Source organism: Microcaecilia unicolor, chromosome 4 (assembly GCF_901765095.1).
Source record: "Microcaecilia unicolor chromosome 4, aMicUni1.1, whole genome shotgun sequence".
NCBI classification, from domain to species: domain Eukaryota; kingdom Metazoa; phylum Chordata; class Amphibia; order Gymnophiona; family Siphonopidae; genus Microcaecilia; species Microcaecilia unicolor.
Window position 1 is genome coordinate 324,001,693 of NC_044034.1, and position 17,957 is coordinate 324,019,649.

A 17,957-nucleotide genomic window follows, 5' to 3' on the forward strand; every position below is an offset into this window, starting at 1 on the left:
TTTTGTTTTTTGTAAAAGTGCCCCCTAGGGTGCCCAGTTGGTGTCCTGGCATGTGAGGGGGACCAGTGCACTACGAATCCTGGCCCCTCCCACGAACAAATGGCTTGGATTTATTCGTTTTTGAGCTGGGCGCTTTCATTTTCCATTATCGCTGAAAAACAAAAACGCCCAGCTCACAAATTGTCAAATAAAACATGGACGTCTATTTTTTGAGAAAATACGGTTCTGTCCGCCCCTTCATGGACCCGTTCTCGGAGATAAACGCCCATGGAGATAGACATTTTCATTCAATTATGCCCCTTTATGGGTGGCAGATTCTAGAGGACCCCAAAAGAAGCAATGTAAGGAAAAGGATAAGGGAAAAAAGGCTCCTCAAAGAGGTATAAAGAAAGGCAACCCTTTCTTAGAGAAGAGAGAGGAAGCTAACCTGGAATAGCCAGAAGAAATGGAGGATCCAGAAAGCACTCGATATCCTCAAGCAGAGATGATTCAGAAGTAAGGGAAAGGAAATAGGTAAGAACAAAATCATAGCCATACTGGGTCAGACCAATGGTCCCTCTAGCCCAGTATACAGCTTCCAACAGTGGCAAATCCAAGTCATAAGTACCTGGCAAGAGCCCCATTAGTATCAACATTCCATGGTACCAATCCCGGGGCAATCATTGGGTTCCTCAGTATATGTATCCTCATTTTTACTTCTGTTTCCAAAGGGGGTCCTTTTACTAAGGTGTGCCAAAAAGTGGCCTGCGCTGGTGTAGACATGAGTATTGGACACGTGCAGGTCCATTTTTCAGTGCACCTGCAAAAAAGGCCTTTTTTGTCTGAAAATGGATGTGCAGCAAACTGAAAATTGGTGCGCATCTATTTTGGGCCTGAGACCTTACTGTTACCCATTCACTTAGCGGTAAGGTCTCACACATTAACTGGGCGGTAATTGTCAGCATGCATTCAATGTCGGTTACCTCCCGGTTAGCATAGTGGCGCACGTAAAAAATGAAATTACCGCCAGGGCCACACATTAGTTAGAAAACTTTTATAACATTTTTATTTGAACGATTTGTTTTGCAACAGTAATGTACTGTACTAAGATATAGACTTATAAGCTATAATTATTTCATTTTTTTATATTTGATTGTTCACTGTATTCCCAGAATGTACTGGTTATCTAACTTGTGTTATCCACATTGAACTAATTCTTTTGGAATATGCAGAATACAAGAATAAATATTATTATTATTACTTAGGTGTGATTTATGTGGAATATGAGAACGCTATGAGGAAAGGCTCCAGTAGGTGGATACTAGTAACAGCCTATAGAAAGGGTAGAACATTAGATATACAGAAAAGATGCCTGGGTGGGGTCAAAATGAAAAGGGCATGGGGCAGCTTTGGGACCCAGACCACAGGGGAGTTCTCCCTGCACAAAGAAAACCCAGCAAAAGGCTGGAAGGAAAGACCTGTAACTATAAAGCATTCATGCAGTTTTCAATCCATTGGTTAGGTATAATTAATGGACTGGTAGATTGGATCCTCATAGAGAGTAATGAGGACCACAAGTGGGGAGACATTGAGGGGCATAATTGAACGAAAACGTCTATCTCCATGGGCGTTTATCTCCGAGAACGGGTCCTTGAAGGGGCGGACCGAACCGTATTTTCGAAAAAAAATAGACGTCCATGTTTTATTCGACAATTTGTGAGCTGGGCATTTTTGTTTTTCAGTGATAATGGAAAATGAAAGCGCCCAGCTCAAAAACGAATAAATCCAAAGCATTTGTTCGTGGGAGGGGCCAGGATTCGTAGTGCACTGGTCCCCCTCACATGCCAGGACACCAACTGGGCACCCTAGGGGGCACTTTTACAAAAAACAAAAAAAAGGTAAAAGAGCTCCCAGGTGCATAGCACCCTTCCCTTGTCTGTTGAGCCCCCCAAATCCCCCTCAAAACCCACTGCCCACAAGTCTACACCATTACTATAGCCCTAAGGGGTGAAGGGGGGCACCTAAATGTGGGTACAGTGGGTTTGGGGGGGTTGGACGACTAAGCATTAAGCAGCACAATTGTAACAGGTAGGGGGGGATGGGCCTGGGTCCACCTGCCTGAAGTCCACTGCACCCCCTAACAACTGCTCCAGGGACCTGCATACTGCTGCCAGGAAGGTGGGTATGACATTTGAGGGTGAAAATAAAAAGTTGAGAAACATGATGTTTTGTGGTGGGAGGGGGTTAGTGACCACTGGGGGAGTCAGGGGAGGTCATCCCCGATTCCCTCTGGTGGTAATCTGGTCATTTAGGGCACTTTTTGGGGCCTTATTCGTGAAAAAACAGGGTCCAGGAAAAGTGCCCTAAATTCTAGCTACAAACGTATACTTTTTTTCCATTATCGGCGAAAGGCGCCCATCTCTCCTCGACCGATAACCACGCCCCAGTTCCACCTTCGCCACGCCTCCAACACGCCCCCGTCAACTTTGTACGCTTCCGCGATGGAGTGCAGTTGAAAACGTCCAAAATCGGCTTTCCATTATACCGATTTATTCGTTTTTGTGAGATAAACGTCTATCTCCCGATTTGGGTCAAAATCTAGGCGTTTTTCTCTTTCAATTATAAGGTGGATTGTGATTTACAGCCAGGAACCATTGCCTGTGGGCAGTCCGCGAGGCCTTTCCTCTATCGATTCCACCCCTCCAGAAACAGAGCTGAGGCGAAGCCAGGAGTTACCTATTTAGTGGCAATATTAAGTCTGCTAACTAGGGGGTCCTTTTACTAAGCCGCGGTAAAAAGTGGCCTGCGGTAGTGTAGACGCGTGTATTGGGCGCACGTCAGGCTAGTTTTTACTGTGTCTGCAAAAAAGGGCCTTTTTTTAAATGGGATGGGAAAAGGACCTGCAGTAAAACTCAAACCAGCGCATGCCCAAAACTGGCCTGAGCCCTTAACACCACCCATTGATCTACATGTGTTGTGAGTGGTCAGCGCACACCAAGTGCTGATCACTGCCGGAAATGATGCGCATGGAAGGAAATAAATAAATAAATCATCCAAGCGGTATGGGTGTGAGCCAAATCTGAAATTACCGCCAAGGGGGCGTGATAATCTGGTGGTAGTCTCATTTTGGTGGGTTCTGCACGCATGTAGCGCCTAACACGCCTTTGTAAAAGGACCCCTAGGTAACTATATGAGTAAAGTTAGGACAGCAAAAACTTTAGTAGGGTAGTTACCCACTTTATACCTGGACAATCAGTACCAGTATCTGAGTATGGCCTAGTGCTGAATATCCAGATATTAAAAGTCCACGGCGGCCAGTGCATCAAAAGATGCTGACTGCTGTAGACCGAATATTAACTCATAGGTTTTTCCAGCCCTCCCTCCCTACTGAGTTTATACCATGCTGTATTAATGGTTCTCAGTGAGTTGGTAGTGCCCTCTTATGATCTTAAGGATAGAGTCAGAATAGAAGGGCTCAGCTTTCCTCTCGGCATGCATTTGGGAATTTCGGTCTTAGTAAAAGCAGCTGACTGGAAGTCAGTGACATACAACATAGGCTCACACTTTACATAATCTGATGCTTTTTCTTTTCTTTTCTGTGTATTTCAGAAAAAGAAGCTCTTTCCTTTCTTCCACCTTTCTGCGCAGGGATTGGCCTCTGGGGACCTGGACAAAGACGCCCTGCCCCTGCGCCTCTTCATTACCCAGGGCTTTGAACTCTTCTGTGCCCAGTCATTTTCTAAAAACTTTGGACTCTATGGTACGTTGGCTGCACCCCGGTGGCTAGTACATGGCATGCTACAGGAAAGCATATTACTTGTAAATTCTTAGAACTGACAGTCGTCATTCCAGTGAACCTCTGGGAGCAGTCATATTCACAACAGTGTCACACATGACCTGGGATGTAACTGGTCTGAGCTCCGTATGAGCCAATATGAATCATTCAGCGTCTGTGCCATGTGTGTTTGTGTATGGGGGTTGAAAGCTGTAACTTAAGACACTGTTTTGATTCTCTCGTGGCTGTATGAGGACTACTTCAAGAACTCAATAACTTACAAATAATGAGTGTTTCATGCACACAAAGCAAATATTACTCTCTCAGGTGAACTTGGGAATGGATTAAGCCTACTCTTACTACTACTACTACTATTTAGCATTTCTATAGCGCTACAAGGCATACGCAGCGCTGCACAAACATAGAAGAAAGACAGTCCCTGCTCAAAGAGCTTACAATCTAATAGAAGAACTGCTCCTTCTCAAGACTCTAGTCAAATATGTAGTGTTAATGGAGAACAACCAATCCCGCAGATATAACTGGTGTACTGCACTTTACACTGGCAAGCTAGTGGGGCCAAGTCCCAGTTCAAATGAAAGTGGTTGCCAATAACATAAAGGTCTGCCATACTTAGAGAGGGGTAGTACCAGATGTGCAGCACGAATAGGCTGAGGAGGCGGCCTTGAGTTCTGGAGACAATAGAACATCAAGAACAGGCACAAGAAGTTGACATAATCAGCTACCATTAGAAACAAAAGGCCTGGAAGAATACTCTGTTTACTTGAAAGCTAAAAATATGGCTGCTTAAAACTTTGAGATCTAGCTGAGGGGCTTCTGTCACTTTTCTGCACCTAATACGAGGCAGCTACATGTGTCAGAGGTGCCAAAATTTAGCAGTAAGGGCTAGATTCTATATATGGCACCTAAAAAAATCATCGCTGAACAAAATCTGCTTAAACGGTATTCTATAAGCCTCACTTAAAGTTTGGCACGATATATAGAATAGACAGTTAAGCAGAGAGTCACGCATAAATTTTAGCATAGCCATTTGTACCAATGAAAACATGGTGCAAATGCCCACACCTAAATTTACACGCGGAGCACCATTATTCTGTTAATTATAGATGTAACTCAAAACTACGCCCCCATTCTGTCCCAAAACGCCCATGGCCCTTCCATTTCTGCTCCTTCTTTTTTGAACTGTGTGTAAATTTTAGGCATGGATCCCATGCCTAACTTTATACATGTTGGTCCCAATTAGATCTAATTAGTGCCAATAATTGCTTGTTAAAAAGCCAATTATTGAGTCATTATTCTATTAAATTGTGTATAGAAATTGGGAACGTGCCTAAATTTGCATACAAATTTATGGCGACCTTTATAGAATTTGGGGAACAATGCCTATAAGGTTGTGCTTAAGTGCTATAGCACATAACTGCAAGGGGGCATATATATGGGCAGAGCATAGGGAGCACTGGCATGTCTCCAACTCACACGTGTAACTTAAAGAATACTATAATTTACGCAATTTGCATGGTTCACTTAGACACACTCATTTATAACCACCACAGAGCTGGTGTAATGGTTGTGCCTACATTTAGGTGTGTCAATGCAGGTTTATGCTATTATTCTATAATGGTGTTCTTGGTACACCAATGCCAATATGAATTGGTGCTCAGCACATGGCATTAGTATGCCTAACTGGAGGTGCCAAGTTATAGAATTGCCCCATTGGTCTTTATCTTTGACATAGAATTTCTTGTAATTTATTTTAATTTTAACTACTTTTATAATGTTTATGATTATTGATGTTTTATGTTGATTATTACCTGCTTGGTATGATCCAGAGACTGAAAAAGGCAGACTATAAGTGTCAGTATTAAATTAAATGAATCATTGCTCTAGAAAGCTTAGAATCTTAAGAACTACAGTATACATCCATAGTGGAATAGTATATTGGTTATAAAGATTTATCTAGTTGGTGCTCAGCAAGGCTTTAATAAGTTAATATGTAGCTTCAACAGAACCCTGTCCTGCCTAAAACATACCCACAGTGGTTTAGTCATTAGGAGACTTGCTGCTGCTACATGGTGCATAATGATTACAAAACATTCTGTTGAACAGGACGCACCAAAATTCAAAATGAAAAATCAATTATTCAAAAATGTGATGGAGAGAATCTCATAAATCTTGATCAAGCCATCAATACAGCCTTTTGAGAAAAAAGCTGTCCCTTAGGCTGACTTGTTTATGGTGACTTAACTTTTAATCATAGGTGCTCTCTGGTACTCAATAACATATTACTGTAAATATAAGTGACTCCATACAATCTATCAAGTGAGTATTCACAATTATACTTATTACTATATAATTCCTTGTATGTGTAAAAGCAGACAATTAGAAGAACATAAGAATAAAACATAAACTCATCTGTTGAAGTTTTCAATGTCTTTGCCTGTCAGTTCAAGCAGTCCCCGAAACACAACTTTGTGTCGTTTCACAATCACTACTTTTGGGTAACTCTACCACATTCCTAAAGCTCTTATATCCAGTCCATTAGACCATCATAGTATTAATGTGGCCACCTGACATAGAGTCTGGTAGTCTATTAGATATGAGCAGGTCTTTGACCCTCTTTATAATGTAATATTACTATATATCACAGAATATCACAGAAATTATGACCAAAATCAAATCTAGACTAGATCTAATGGAAACTAGATCTAATGGAAACTTGGGCCAACAACTTCAAATTGAAACTTAATAGGAAAAAAAACCTACATTTCTAATACTAACAAATCCTTACCAACCAGTACAAACCGAAAATTTCATCATTAGATTTCAATATGAAAATTTTAGGAGTAACAATAGACCAGCAATTATCGTTTGAACCTCAGGTACTTAAAGTAGTATCCAATGTCTTCAAATCACTATGGGGCCCTTTTACTAAAAGGTTGAGGCACAATAACAGGCTTGCCATGTACCATTTTGGAAACACCACAGAAGCCCAACAGTAGTTCCCACCCTCAGCGTCCTCCATTTCTGGCACTACAAAAATAGTTTTGTAGCACCGGTACTTACCCGGTGGTAATCGCTACCCAGTTACCACCGGGTTAGTGTGGGACCTTAACAGCCACCTCAATGGGTGGCGCTAAGTGCTCCCCCCCGAAATGGCCACGTGGCAAGCGGTTCACTTACTGCATGGCCATTTCTTGCTAGCCGAAAAGACAGACTTTTACCTGCTGTGGTAAAAGGGGGCCTCAGTGTGCATCAAAAACATGCGCTGACGCTAGTGCAGGCCCCCTTTAACTACAGCTTGGTAAAAGGACCCCTGTGGAAATTAAAAAGATTGAGACCACACTTCTCAAGTTCAGTTTTTAGATCCTTAATCTAATCATTATTACTATCTAAATCTGACTACTATAATGACATTTATGCAGGATTAAAAACCTCATTGCTAAGAAAACTACAAACGGCCTAAAACACTGCTGCTCGTTTTGTATTCAGAGCCCCCTGCTACTCTAAAGCAACTCCCTTACTACTGAAATTGCATTGGCTCCCAAAAAACACATGAACCACATTCAAATTATGTGTATTCGCTTATCAAATGGCCTTTCTCCATCCTATATGTAGAATCTTATTGAGCTACCAAAAGGTAATGCATTTAAATCCTCTGGAGACTTCCTTGTTCTCCGTTTTCCAAACTGTAATAAAATACAATACAAAACAATTCATAATGCTCTAAAAAAAATGGAACTCCCTTCCCAAGCAATTAAGTCATACAACTGACTATTTCATATTTCATAAACTACTAAAACCTTACTTGGTAGAATCATATCTTGTTAATGAAAATAACTGATTCACTGTGTAAGCATTTAGATTACTTCATTAGGGGTCCTTTCACAAAGGTGCGCTGAAAAATGGCTTGCAGTAGTGTAGGCGTGGGTTTTGGGCACGCGCCAATCCATTTTTTAGCACACCTGTAAAAAAGGCCTTTTTTTATTTTTGCCAAAAATGGACTTGCAGCAAAATGAAAATTGCCATACGTCCATTTTGGGTCTGAGACCTTACTGCCAGCCATTGACCTAGCAGTAAAGACTCACACAGTAACCGAGCGGTAATGACCTACATGCACCAAATGCCACTTGGAGCACATAGCTGAAGCCTCAAAAATGAAATTACCGCAAGAACCACACAGTAGTCGGGCGGTAACTCCATTTTGGCACACTGGTGCGTGAAGACGCTTACGCAGCTTAGTAAAAGGGCCCCTAAGAGTATCATTATTGTTGATTCTTTTGCACTATTCATGTTAATTACTTTTGAATTCTCACAAGTTTTGACTGTATATTAAATGTAACTTGGATTGGTTCAGCCTAGAACACGCAGGGTAAAGGAGGGTTAAGTAGGAACAGGCAGTTCTGAATGAGTTTCTTGGTGGTAGGTGGACTAGGGCGTCCATGTACGCAGGGGCTGCTCCGTAGAGAATCTTGTGGACTAGGGCGCAGATTTTAAAAGTTATACACTCTTGCACAGGAAGCCAATGTAATTTCTCTCAAAGTGGACTGGAACTGGTGAACTTTGACACTCCATAGATGAGTCAAGCTGCTGTGTTCTGGACGGTTTGTAGTTTCTTTAAGAGTACGCCGGTGCACCCTGCGTAGATGCCATTGCAGTAATCTAGTTAGCTCAAGACTAACGATCTGACTAGGTCGCAAAAAACTCCCCTTGAGAAATATGGTTTCACTCGCTTTAGCTTCCAGAGGGAGGTGAATGCTTTCTTGGTGGTTGATATTGGACCTCATTTTTCTTTTAAACACAATGTTGACAGAGTATTGCACTACATATTTTGAATCTGTGAATGTATTGTGAGAACTTATGTGACTCCTGACAAAGGTTTTTCCGAAACTTGGCCAGGTGGGGTCCTGTTTCCACTAAATTTGACATTTGGATAAACTCTTGCTGTGTTTGTCCTTCCTTGGATCACTGCTCCTGTTTGGTTGTCTGTTCCGCTTCTGCAATAGACTGTCTCCTGTTTGTTTCTACTTGCACTGCAATTCATGATTGACTGGTATATTAGATCCCAATATGTTATCCTTAGCACAACAGTGTGCCTATTAAAGAAGTCAAAATATAGAAGATATTTGGTGTGAGTTATCAAGAAGGGCTTTCCGTAGACCATGGATTCTCAACTCAGTCCTTGGGCACACCCACCTAATCACTGTTACACATTACCAGTATCAATCAGTGAATGAAGGGTAATAGTATATTTATTTTTTACATTTGTATCCCACATTTTCCCACCTATTAGTAGTCTCAATGTGGCTTACATAGTACCGGCGAGGCCTTTGCAGGCTCCGGTGTGAACAAATACAGGGTGATGTTGTGGTAAGATCAAGTTCATGTGGCACAGCCACATTAGGGAATCAGAGAACGGAGGAGTTGTGTTATGTCCATTACATGCTTTAGTTTGGTTGTGTTGCAGAGATCAGGCATTTAAGTTGGATCGGTAGGGTATGCCTTTTTAAACAGGTTGGTTTTTAGTGGTTTCCGGAAGTTTAGGTGGTCGTATGTCGTTTTCAAGGCTTTTGGTAGTGCGTTCCACAGTTGTGTGCTTATGTAGGAAAAACTAGATGCGTAAGTTGTTTTGTATTTAAGTCCTTTGCAGCTTGGGTAGTGCAGATTTAGATATGATCGTGTTGATTCGGATGTATTTCTAATTGGTAAGTCGATCAAGTCTGTCATGTAACTCGGGGCTCCTTTCAGGTTCTTCTATTACTGCTGCTCTTAGCCCATTTAAGATGGATTCTGTTAAGATTCCAGTTTTGAACAAGATTAGGCACCTTGGAGTCTAGTTGGACTCTGCACTCACTATGAAAACACAAGTTTTGAATCTAATTCGTAAAGTTTTTTTATAAGCTGAGAATAATTAAGGGGGTATTTTACTAAGGCGCGCTGGTGTTTTTAGTGAGCGCTAAAAATAGGCATGCGCTAAACGCTAAAGACGCCAATGTATTCCTATGGGCATCTTTAGCGTTTAGCGTGTGCCTATTTTTAACACACACTAAAAACGCCAGCATACCTAAGTAAAAGACCCCCTAAGCGAATTAAGCCTTGTTACTTTCTTAAATTTTTATAAGATAGTTCAAACTATTGTTTGTCCTTTAATTAATTATTATAACGGTCTTCTCATGGATATTACAAAGAATTCTCTCAGAGTGCTCCAGGTCGCGCAAAATTCTATAGCTAGAGTGATTACAGGTACTTCTCATTTTTAGTCACATTTCTCCAATTTTGAAATCATTACACTGGTTGCCTATTCAGTGCCATATTCAGTTTAAGATTTTGTTGCTTGTTTTTAAGGCTCTTGAGGCCCCTTTTAGCAAGCTGTAGCATCAGCATGTGGATTTGCCGCACACCGAGGCTCCTTTTACTGTAGCAGGTAAAAGGTAAAAAAAGGGAAATGGCCGTGCAGTAAGAGAACACTTGCTGTGTGGCCATTTCCGGAGGAAATCTCTTACCACCACCTATTTAGGAGGTGGTAAGTGCTCCCGCGCTAACCCGGCAATAACCGGGCAGCGCGTGGTGCTGCCTAGTTACTGCCGGATAAGCCCCAGTGCAAAAAAGAAAAAATAATTTCTGTCATGCTGGAAATGGTGCACGGTGGGGGCAGCACTACTGCCAGCTCTGTGGAGGGCCAGCGGTAGGGCTGGCTTGGTGCATACCAATGCCATGGTAGCTCTACCACGGCATTGTAAAAGGGCCCCTTAATAATTATGTTTCCCCTTCTTATACTCTACTCTGAGATTTTACCAACCAACATCTTCCTTGAGATCTTCTCAGAAAAGCCTCGATGTACCATCTCACCACCTTGTGCGATTGGAGGAGTATAGATCTTCCATTTTTTATATATTATAGGCCCAAGATTATGGAATATTCTGCCCATTGAGCTTCTTCATACATTACAAAATATAACACAATTCAAGAAGGAACTTAAAACTTACTTTTTTCCTTCAAATATATGGGCTAATGGAACAATGAAGACAACAACTGAGGTTTTGATTATGTTTCTGCTGTAAATCCTAATGTTGTGTTGTATATTTTTTGTAACATCGTTGTTTATTCCTTTTTGATATTATTATTATTATGTTTGTGACTTTTTCCTCGCTTAGAATTTGTATGATAATGCATGTTATAAATAACTTTTATTATTGTGATTATTATAACCACAGAGAATAGGGATGAAGCAGAGGCAGGGATCTGCAAAGCTACAGGTAGCAGAAACAATAGCAGACCCCTAAAAGAAGTTCAAAGAATTTATAAGGCTTTAAAGAAATATTATGCCCGACATGGCCACATTTCACCTAGAAAGGCTATATCAGCAACAGTAACTTTTAATTCAATAGAAGAACCTAAATTAAAATTATAAATTATATTAAAAACAAAATATGACACATGCAAATTAATATTAAAATAATAATCAAAACATGCATAATGAAATTAAAATCAAATATAACCTATTAAAAAAGTTAAAATAAAAGTAAAAATTATGCAAATGACAATGAGGGACATAATTGAACGGCACCGCCCATCTACATGGGCAGCCATCTATATGACTGGCGCCGCAAACAGCGGTCCCGAACCGTATTATCGAAAAAGATGGCCGGCCATCCTTCATTTCGATAATACGGTTGGGGCCGGCCAAATGTCAGAGGTGGTTCGGTTTGAGATGGCCGGCATCGGTTTTCACCGATAATGGAAACTGAGGCCGGCCATCTCAAACCCGGCCAAATCCAAGGCATTTGGTCGTGTGAGGGGCCAGCATTTGTAGTGCACTGGTCCCCCTGACATGCCAGGACACCAACCGGGCACCCTAGGGGGCACTGCAGTGGACTTCAAAAATTGCTCCCAGGTACATACCTCCCTTACCTTGGGTGCTGAGCCCTCCAAATCCCCCCAAAACTCACTCCCCACAACTGTACACCACTACCATAGCCCTTAGGGGTGAAGGGGAGCACCTACATATGGGTACAGTGGGTTTTGGGGGAGTTTGGAGGGCTCATCACTTACCACCACAAGTGTAACAGGTAGGGGGGGATGGACCTGGGTTCACCTGTGTGAAGTGCACTGCACCCACTAAAAACTGCTCCAGGGACCTACATACTGCTGTCATGGAGCTGGGTATGACGTTTCAGGCTGGCATAGAGGCTGGCAAAAAAATGATTTTTAATTATTTTTTTGGGTGGTAGGAGGTTGGTGACCACTACTACTACTACTACTTAACATTTCTAAAGCACTACTAGGGTTACGCAGTGCTGTACAATTTTAACATGGAAGGACAGTCCCTGCTCAAGGAGCTTACAATCTAAAAGACAGTGGGGGAGTAAGGGGAGGTCAGATTCCCTCCGGTGGTCATCTGCTCAGTTGGGGCGCTTTTTTGAGACTTGGTCCTAAAAATAAATGGACCAAGTGAAGCCGGCGAAATGCTCCTCAGAGCTGGCTTTCTTTTTTTCATTATCGTCCGAAGCCGGCCATCTCATAACCACGCCCCCTTCCTGCCTTCCATACCCTGCCGAAACGCCCCCTTTAACTTTGGCTGGCTCTGCGACGGAAAGCAGTTGGAGCCGGCCAAAATCGGCTTTCGATTATACCGATTTGGCTGGGTTCAGGAGATGGCCGGCCATCTCCCGATTTGTGTCAGAAGATGGCCGGCGATCTCCTTCGAAAATAAGCAGGAGTGGCTATCTCATCAGTACAAAATGCATGCTATATTGGTGTGCACTTTTCTTATACTATATAACGATGAGTATGTGCAGGATGTCCATGAAAATATCTAAATCATTGTGCAAAAGGTGCAAGCACACAGAATTGAAAACACTGACAGTAATAATTGTGCAGATATCTCAAACTGAGAGTAATAAAGGAGCTAGATCTAGCAATCAGTGGCAAATCTAAAATGATTCCAAAGGATAAAAAATGAACTTAAGATTCAAAGCAGAAAAAAACACATTTAAAAGCAAACCATCTCCTCAAAGAGATCTTTCTTACAGCCTTCAGACAGTTCATTCAGATTCTCTGCATCAAACAACCAATCTTCATTTGCATTGCCACTTGGAAATCGCTAGCGCGGTTTGGTAAAAGAGGTCCTAAATTCCTTAAAAACTTAGGGCTCCTTTTACTAAGCCACATAAGGCTCTACGCGTGCCCAACGTGCGCCAAAATGAACTTACCGCCCGAGTACCGCATGACTCTTGTGGTAATTTCATTTTTGGCATGCGTCTGCTACGCGCATCTGGAAAATATATTTTATTTTCAGACGCACGTAGTGGATGCGCACCAAGTGGCATCTGATGTGCGTAGGTCGTTACCGCACAGATTCCTTACTGCTAGGTCTATGGCTGGCGGTAAGGTCAGACACCCAAAATGGACGTGTAGCAATTTTGATTTTGCCGCATGTCCATTTTTGGCAAAAATTAAAAAAAGGCATTTTTGGTATGTGCGCTGAAAAATATTTCAGCGCGTACCCAAAACCCGCACCTACACTATCGCAAGCCACTTTTTACCATGGCTTAGTAAGAGGATCCCTTAGGGGTCCTTTATATAAAGCTGTGGTAAGCACTAATGCATACTTACCACAGCAAAAAATGATGTCCCGTGTAATTTTGTTATATGTGCATGCTACCCACATGCTAAATAATAAAATTTATTTTTTGGCACAGGGGGCATATCTAGGGTAGAGAGTGGGCTTGTTCTGTGCTAATAGAGTAGCACAGCTACATTGCTGCATGCTAACTGATTAACATATAAGTGCGTGAGTGGATGGAGGTAGGGGCTCATGCACTAACGGCCATGTGTTAATGGCAAAATTAGCACATGGCCATAAATTTTTAAAAAAATAGAAAATTCAACAATTGTACCCCAGTGGTAAAAATGGCCTTATTGCATGTAAAGACCCATGTAAGCACTAAGGCCACATTTTATTGCTGTTTGGTAAAAGGGCCCCTTAAAAATCACTGTTAGATTCTATACATTCCAGCGGCCATTTTATGCATTCCAATGATGTTGTGATGACATCGTCGGAATCAGGGCCACTGGAAAATCATTACACACCAAAAGAAATCTATGAATTGTTATGCTGTTCTGTAATTGCTAAAAACTGATCAAAAACCTGCTTTAAAAGAATAATAGGCAACATATTAAAAAGGTAACAACACATTAATCCCTACATCTATGACATGAAATCATTAAATAAAAGGTTTGAAACACCTAGCAAAATATAGGCCATAAAATGCCTTTAACAAATAAATAATTTGAGTGATAACCAAATACATTCAATACAATCTATATAATGTGTAATTATTAGAAAATACATTATTAGAGAAACAATTGATAATTTTCAATTTTCTGGTAAATTTGAACAAACCTAATTGTGTATTGAAAGCATTGTAGAAAGGAGTAGGAAGGAACAAACTATAAACTTTTCTCCAATACTGAGATTTCATCCTTATTTAGTTCTTTACTGCACAAACATGCAGTGGAGGAGGAGAGGAGTGGAGTGGAGGAGTGGCCTAGTGGTTAGGGTGGTGGACTTTGGTCCTGAGGAACTGAGTTCAATTCCCAGCACAGGCAGCTCCTTGTGACTCTGGGCAAGTCACTTAACCCTCCATTGGCTGCCACATTGAGCCTGCCATGAGTGGAAAAGCACAGGGTACAAATATAACAAAACAAAACTTACCACTCTCAATTTTGGTTCAGATATCTGTTCCAATTCTTGTCTTGTGCTCTGGTCATCATGTTTCTCCCTCTTCTTCTCCCTCTCTAAGAACCATAACACAGATGTCTGTTGATAGAAATAATAACACCTGGAACCCACCAGGTGTCACTAATCCTCTTCCGCTTACATATGAGACACTGATACTCAACGACATTGAGACATTAGAAAGAAAAGGTTAAAAAAAATTTTTTTTAGCGTAAGAAAAAAATGAAAGATCAGTTTTGAACTCACTCAAGAACAATCCTGAAATTATAATTAAACAGGCAGATAAAGCAGGGGCAATGGTGATTATGGATAAATTGGATTATGTGGCAGAAATGAACAATTAGGAGACAATAACTTCTATGAAAAACTGAAAAGTGATCCCATTCAAATGATTAAAAAAATAAAATGTCATCTGCACTGGAAATTGCCAACCTGGCAGGATTTCTCAGAGTTAGATTATTTGAATGCCAATCACCCCAGGGCTCATGCTATTTATATATTACCAATAATTCATAAATCTCTCGTTTCATCCCCTGGCAGACTGTTTTGGCAATCGTCTGTCTTTGGAACCTCTTTCCATATTTACTGATACATTTCTTAGCTCAGTAGTTCCCAAACCTGGTCCTGGAGGCACCTTGCCAGTCAGGTTTTCAGGTTGCAGGCAATTAATATTCATGAGACAGATCTGCATGCACTGCCTCCACTACATGCAAATCTGTCTCATGAACATTCATTGTAGATATTGTGAAAACCTGACTGGCTGGGGTGCCTCCAGGACCAGGTTTGGGAACCACTGTCTTAGACCATCCATTCCACTAATTCCATCATACATACGTGACTTCTCCCATGCCAGTATTCTCAATGGAGAAGGGTAGATAGTAGTGTCCCCAGGGACACTGTGCTGAGATCGGTGTTTTTTAAACATATTTATAAATGATCTAGAGATGAGAATAATTAGGTAATTAAGGGGGCCTGTGCTAGCATTGGCGCATGTTTTTGCTGTGCGCCAAGACTCCCTTTTACCACAGCAGGTAAAAGGCAGGGTTTTTTTTAGTGTAAATAAACTATAAACTACTACTAATCATTTGCATAGCACTAGTATGCAGCACTGTATACATTATTTCCTGGATTCTATATAGCACGACTTAAGTTGTGTGTGTAAATCCAGCCATATTCTGGATTTGCACACGCAACTTAATTAGTTAACAAGCCAATCAGCACTGATAATTGCCAATTAACAAGCAATTATTGACACTAAAGGCGTTAAGCAGAATCTACGTCCACAACTAAGCGTATTCTGTAATGTGATGCGCGTACATTCTAAGTCACATAGTTGAAAATGGGCATGGCCATGGCCCCCTCCAATTGCAGCCACATGGGCTTGTATTCAGAAGTGCGGAAGAACCCGCCATGGCTGCAAAAAGTCGGATGATAGTATCTAAGAAAAAAATTTGGTCTATTTTGGACAACTACCTCCAAACTATTCAGGCCACACCTTAAACCAGTACAAAGGACTTATTTGTTAAACACCTGGATGCTTTCCCCTCCTTTTTTCTCTTCTTTCCTTTCTCTTTTTTCCTTTCCCACCTGTTGTGTTTCTTGCTTCCTATGTTTTTCCATCATTGTTTTCCTGTTATTTGTATTCTTGGAAATTAATAAAATATTTGGAGGAAAATGGGCATGGCCATCGGCTGGTCATGGGCATTTCTAAAATCAGTGCACGTCTAATTTAGGTGCCCACATTTACAACAAGTTTAGCTTGGCGTAACTGCCTATGACTAAATTTAGTTGTGCAGATGGGTGCTTGGCATATTCTATAAACCAAATGGAAATTTAGGAACATTTTTCCTAGATTTTTCAGTGCTGATATTTTAGTTGTGATATATAGAATCTAGCATGATATGTAGGTACTTTCTCTGTCCCTAGTCGGCTCACAGTCTAAGTTTTGTGCATGGGGTAATAGAGGGTTATGGGCCCCTTTTACAAAGCAGCGGTAATCGCACCTCTAGCGTGCCATTATATCTGGTGCTACAAAAATATATTTATTTTTGTAGAACCGGTGTGTACCTAGCGGTAATTGGGCAGTGCCACATGCTGCCCGGTTACCGCCGGGTTAGCACTGGGTGGCAATGGGTGGCAGTAAGGGCTCCCCCCTCCCGAAATGGCCACGTGGCAAATGCTTCACTTGCCACACGGACCTTTCTTTAAAAAAAAGAAAGACCTACCTTTTACCAGCTATGGTAAAAGGGGGCCTTGGTGCGCATCAAAAACACGCACCAATGCCAGCGCAGAAGGGAAGCTATAGTGGGAATTGATCCCAGTTCACAAGATCTCAGCCTGCTGCACTAACCATTAGGCTACTCCTCCTTAGTTCAGGCTCAGTTGGTTGATTTTATTATACAACATTCTGCTTCCTTTTCCTATGTATTACTAGCAGGTGATTTGAATTTGCATTTGGAGGATAAAGTGGAACCTTCAGTGCAAAGTTTCTTAGATTTCCTGAATTCTTTGCAACTCCAGCTTCATGTTAGTAATCCATCTCCCGAAAAGGGTCATACACTTGACTTACTTCTTGCCACACTGTCCTCATTTGGGTACGCCAAGCCCCCTCCCTGCCCGTCTTCAAGTCTTTGCTTAAAGCCCACCTCTTCAATGCTGCGTTCGGCACCTAACCCTTACCGTTCAGTGAATCCAAACTGCCCCAATTTGACTGCCCCTATCGGACCGACCGTTCACTTGTCTATTAGATTGTAAGCTCTTTGAGCAGGGACTGTCTCTCTTTGTTAAATTGTACAGCGCTGCGTAACCCTAGTGGCGCTCTAGAAATGTTAAGTAGTAGTAGTAGTAGTAGTTGCTTTATTAACAGCAATACATCTGAGAAAATCTTTATCTAATGTGGACTAGTATAGTGTATTTTGGTCTGATCATTATTTGGCGTCTTTTATATTATATCTTCCTTATGGTAATAAGCAAAATGTCTGTTAACACAGAAATTTTAATCCTGTGAGGACGATTGTAGCAGAACAGTTTTTGATAACAATTCTGGGCCATCTGATAATATACTGAAGGAGTGGAATTATCAAGCTGATAAAGCATTAGATCGGTTTCCTGAAGAGGTGGCAAAGAAACATTCAAGAATCAAAAGATCACATTGGTATAATGACTTACTTAGGGAGATTAAAAGATCTTGCAGAAAGTTGGAAAGAGCATGGAGGAAATCATCTGACCATCAAATAAACAAAGATTGGCGATTAATGATAAAGATTTATAAGACTGCGGTGTCTGAAACTAAAAAAAAATATTTCATCAACAATTGTCAAGGGTCATTTGGATCAGAAGAGACTATTTAGAATATTCAGTACATTAACAAATTCCTCTGCAATTACTCAGTTATCTGATAAACAGCAGGCCACTGCAGAGGAATTAGCCAGGTATTTTGTTGATAAA

The 17,957-nt window shown here is 41.3% G+C and overlaps 1 protein-coding gene across 2 annotated transcripts in view; it reads left to right on the forward strand.

The window, feature by feature from the left end:
- The window catches only part of GOT1L1 (glutamic-oxaloacetic transaminase 1 like 1), a 62,709-nt gene that overhangs the window by 29,651 nt on the left and 15,101 nt on the right, over positions 1–17,957 (forward strand). For both annotated transcript variants that reach the window (XM_030199632.1, XM_030199633.1), the window contains one exon: positions 3,589–3,739. In XM_030199632.1, coding sequence (XP_030055492.1) covers positions 3,589–3,739 — 151 coding nt within the window. The remainder of the gene's footprint in view (positions 1–3,588; positions 3,740–17,957) is intronic.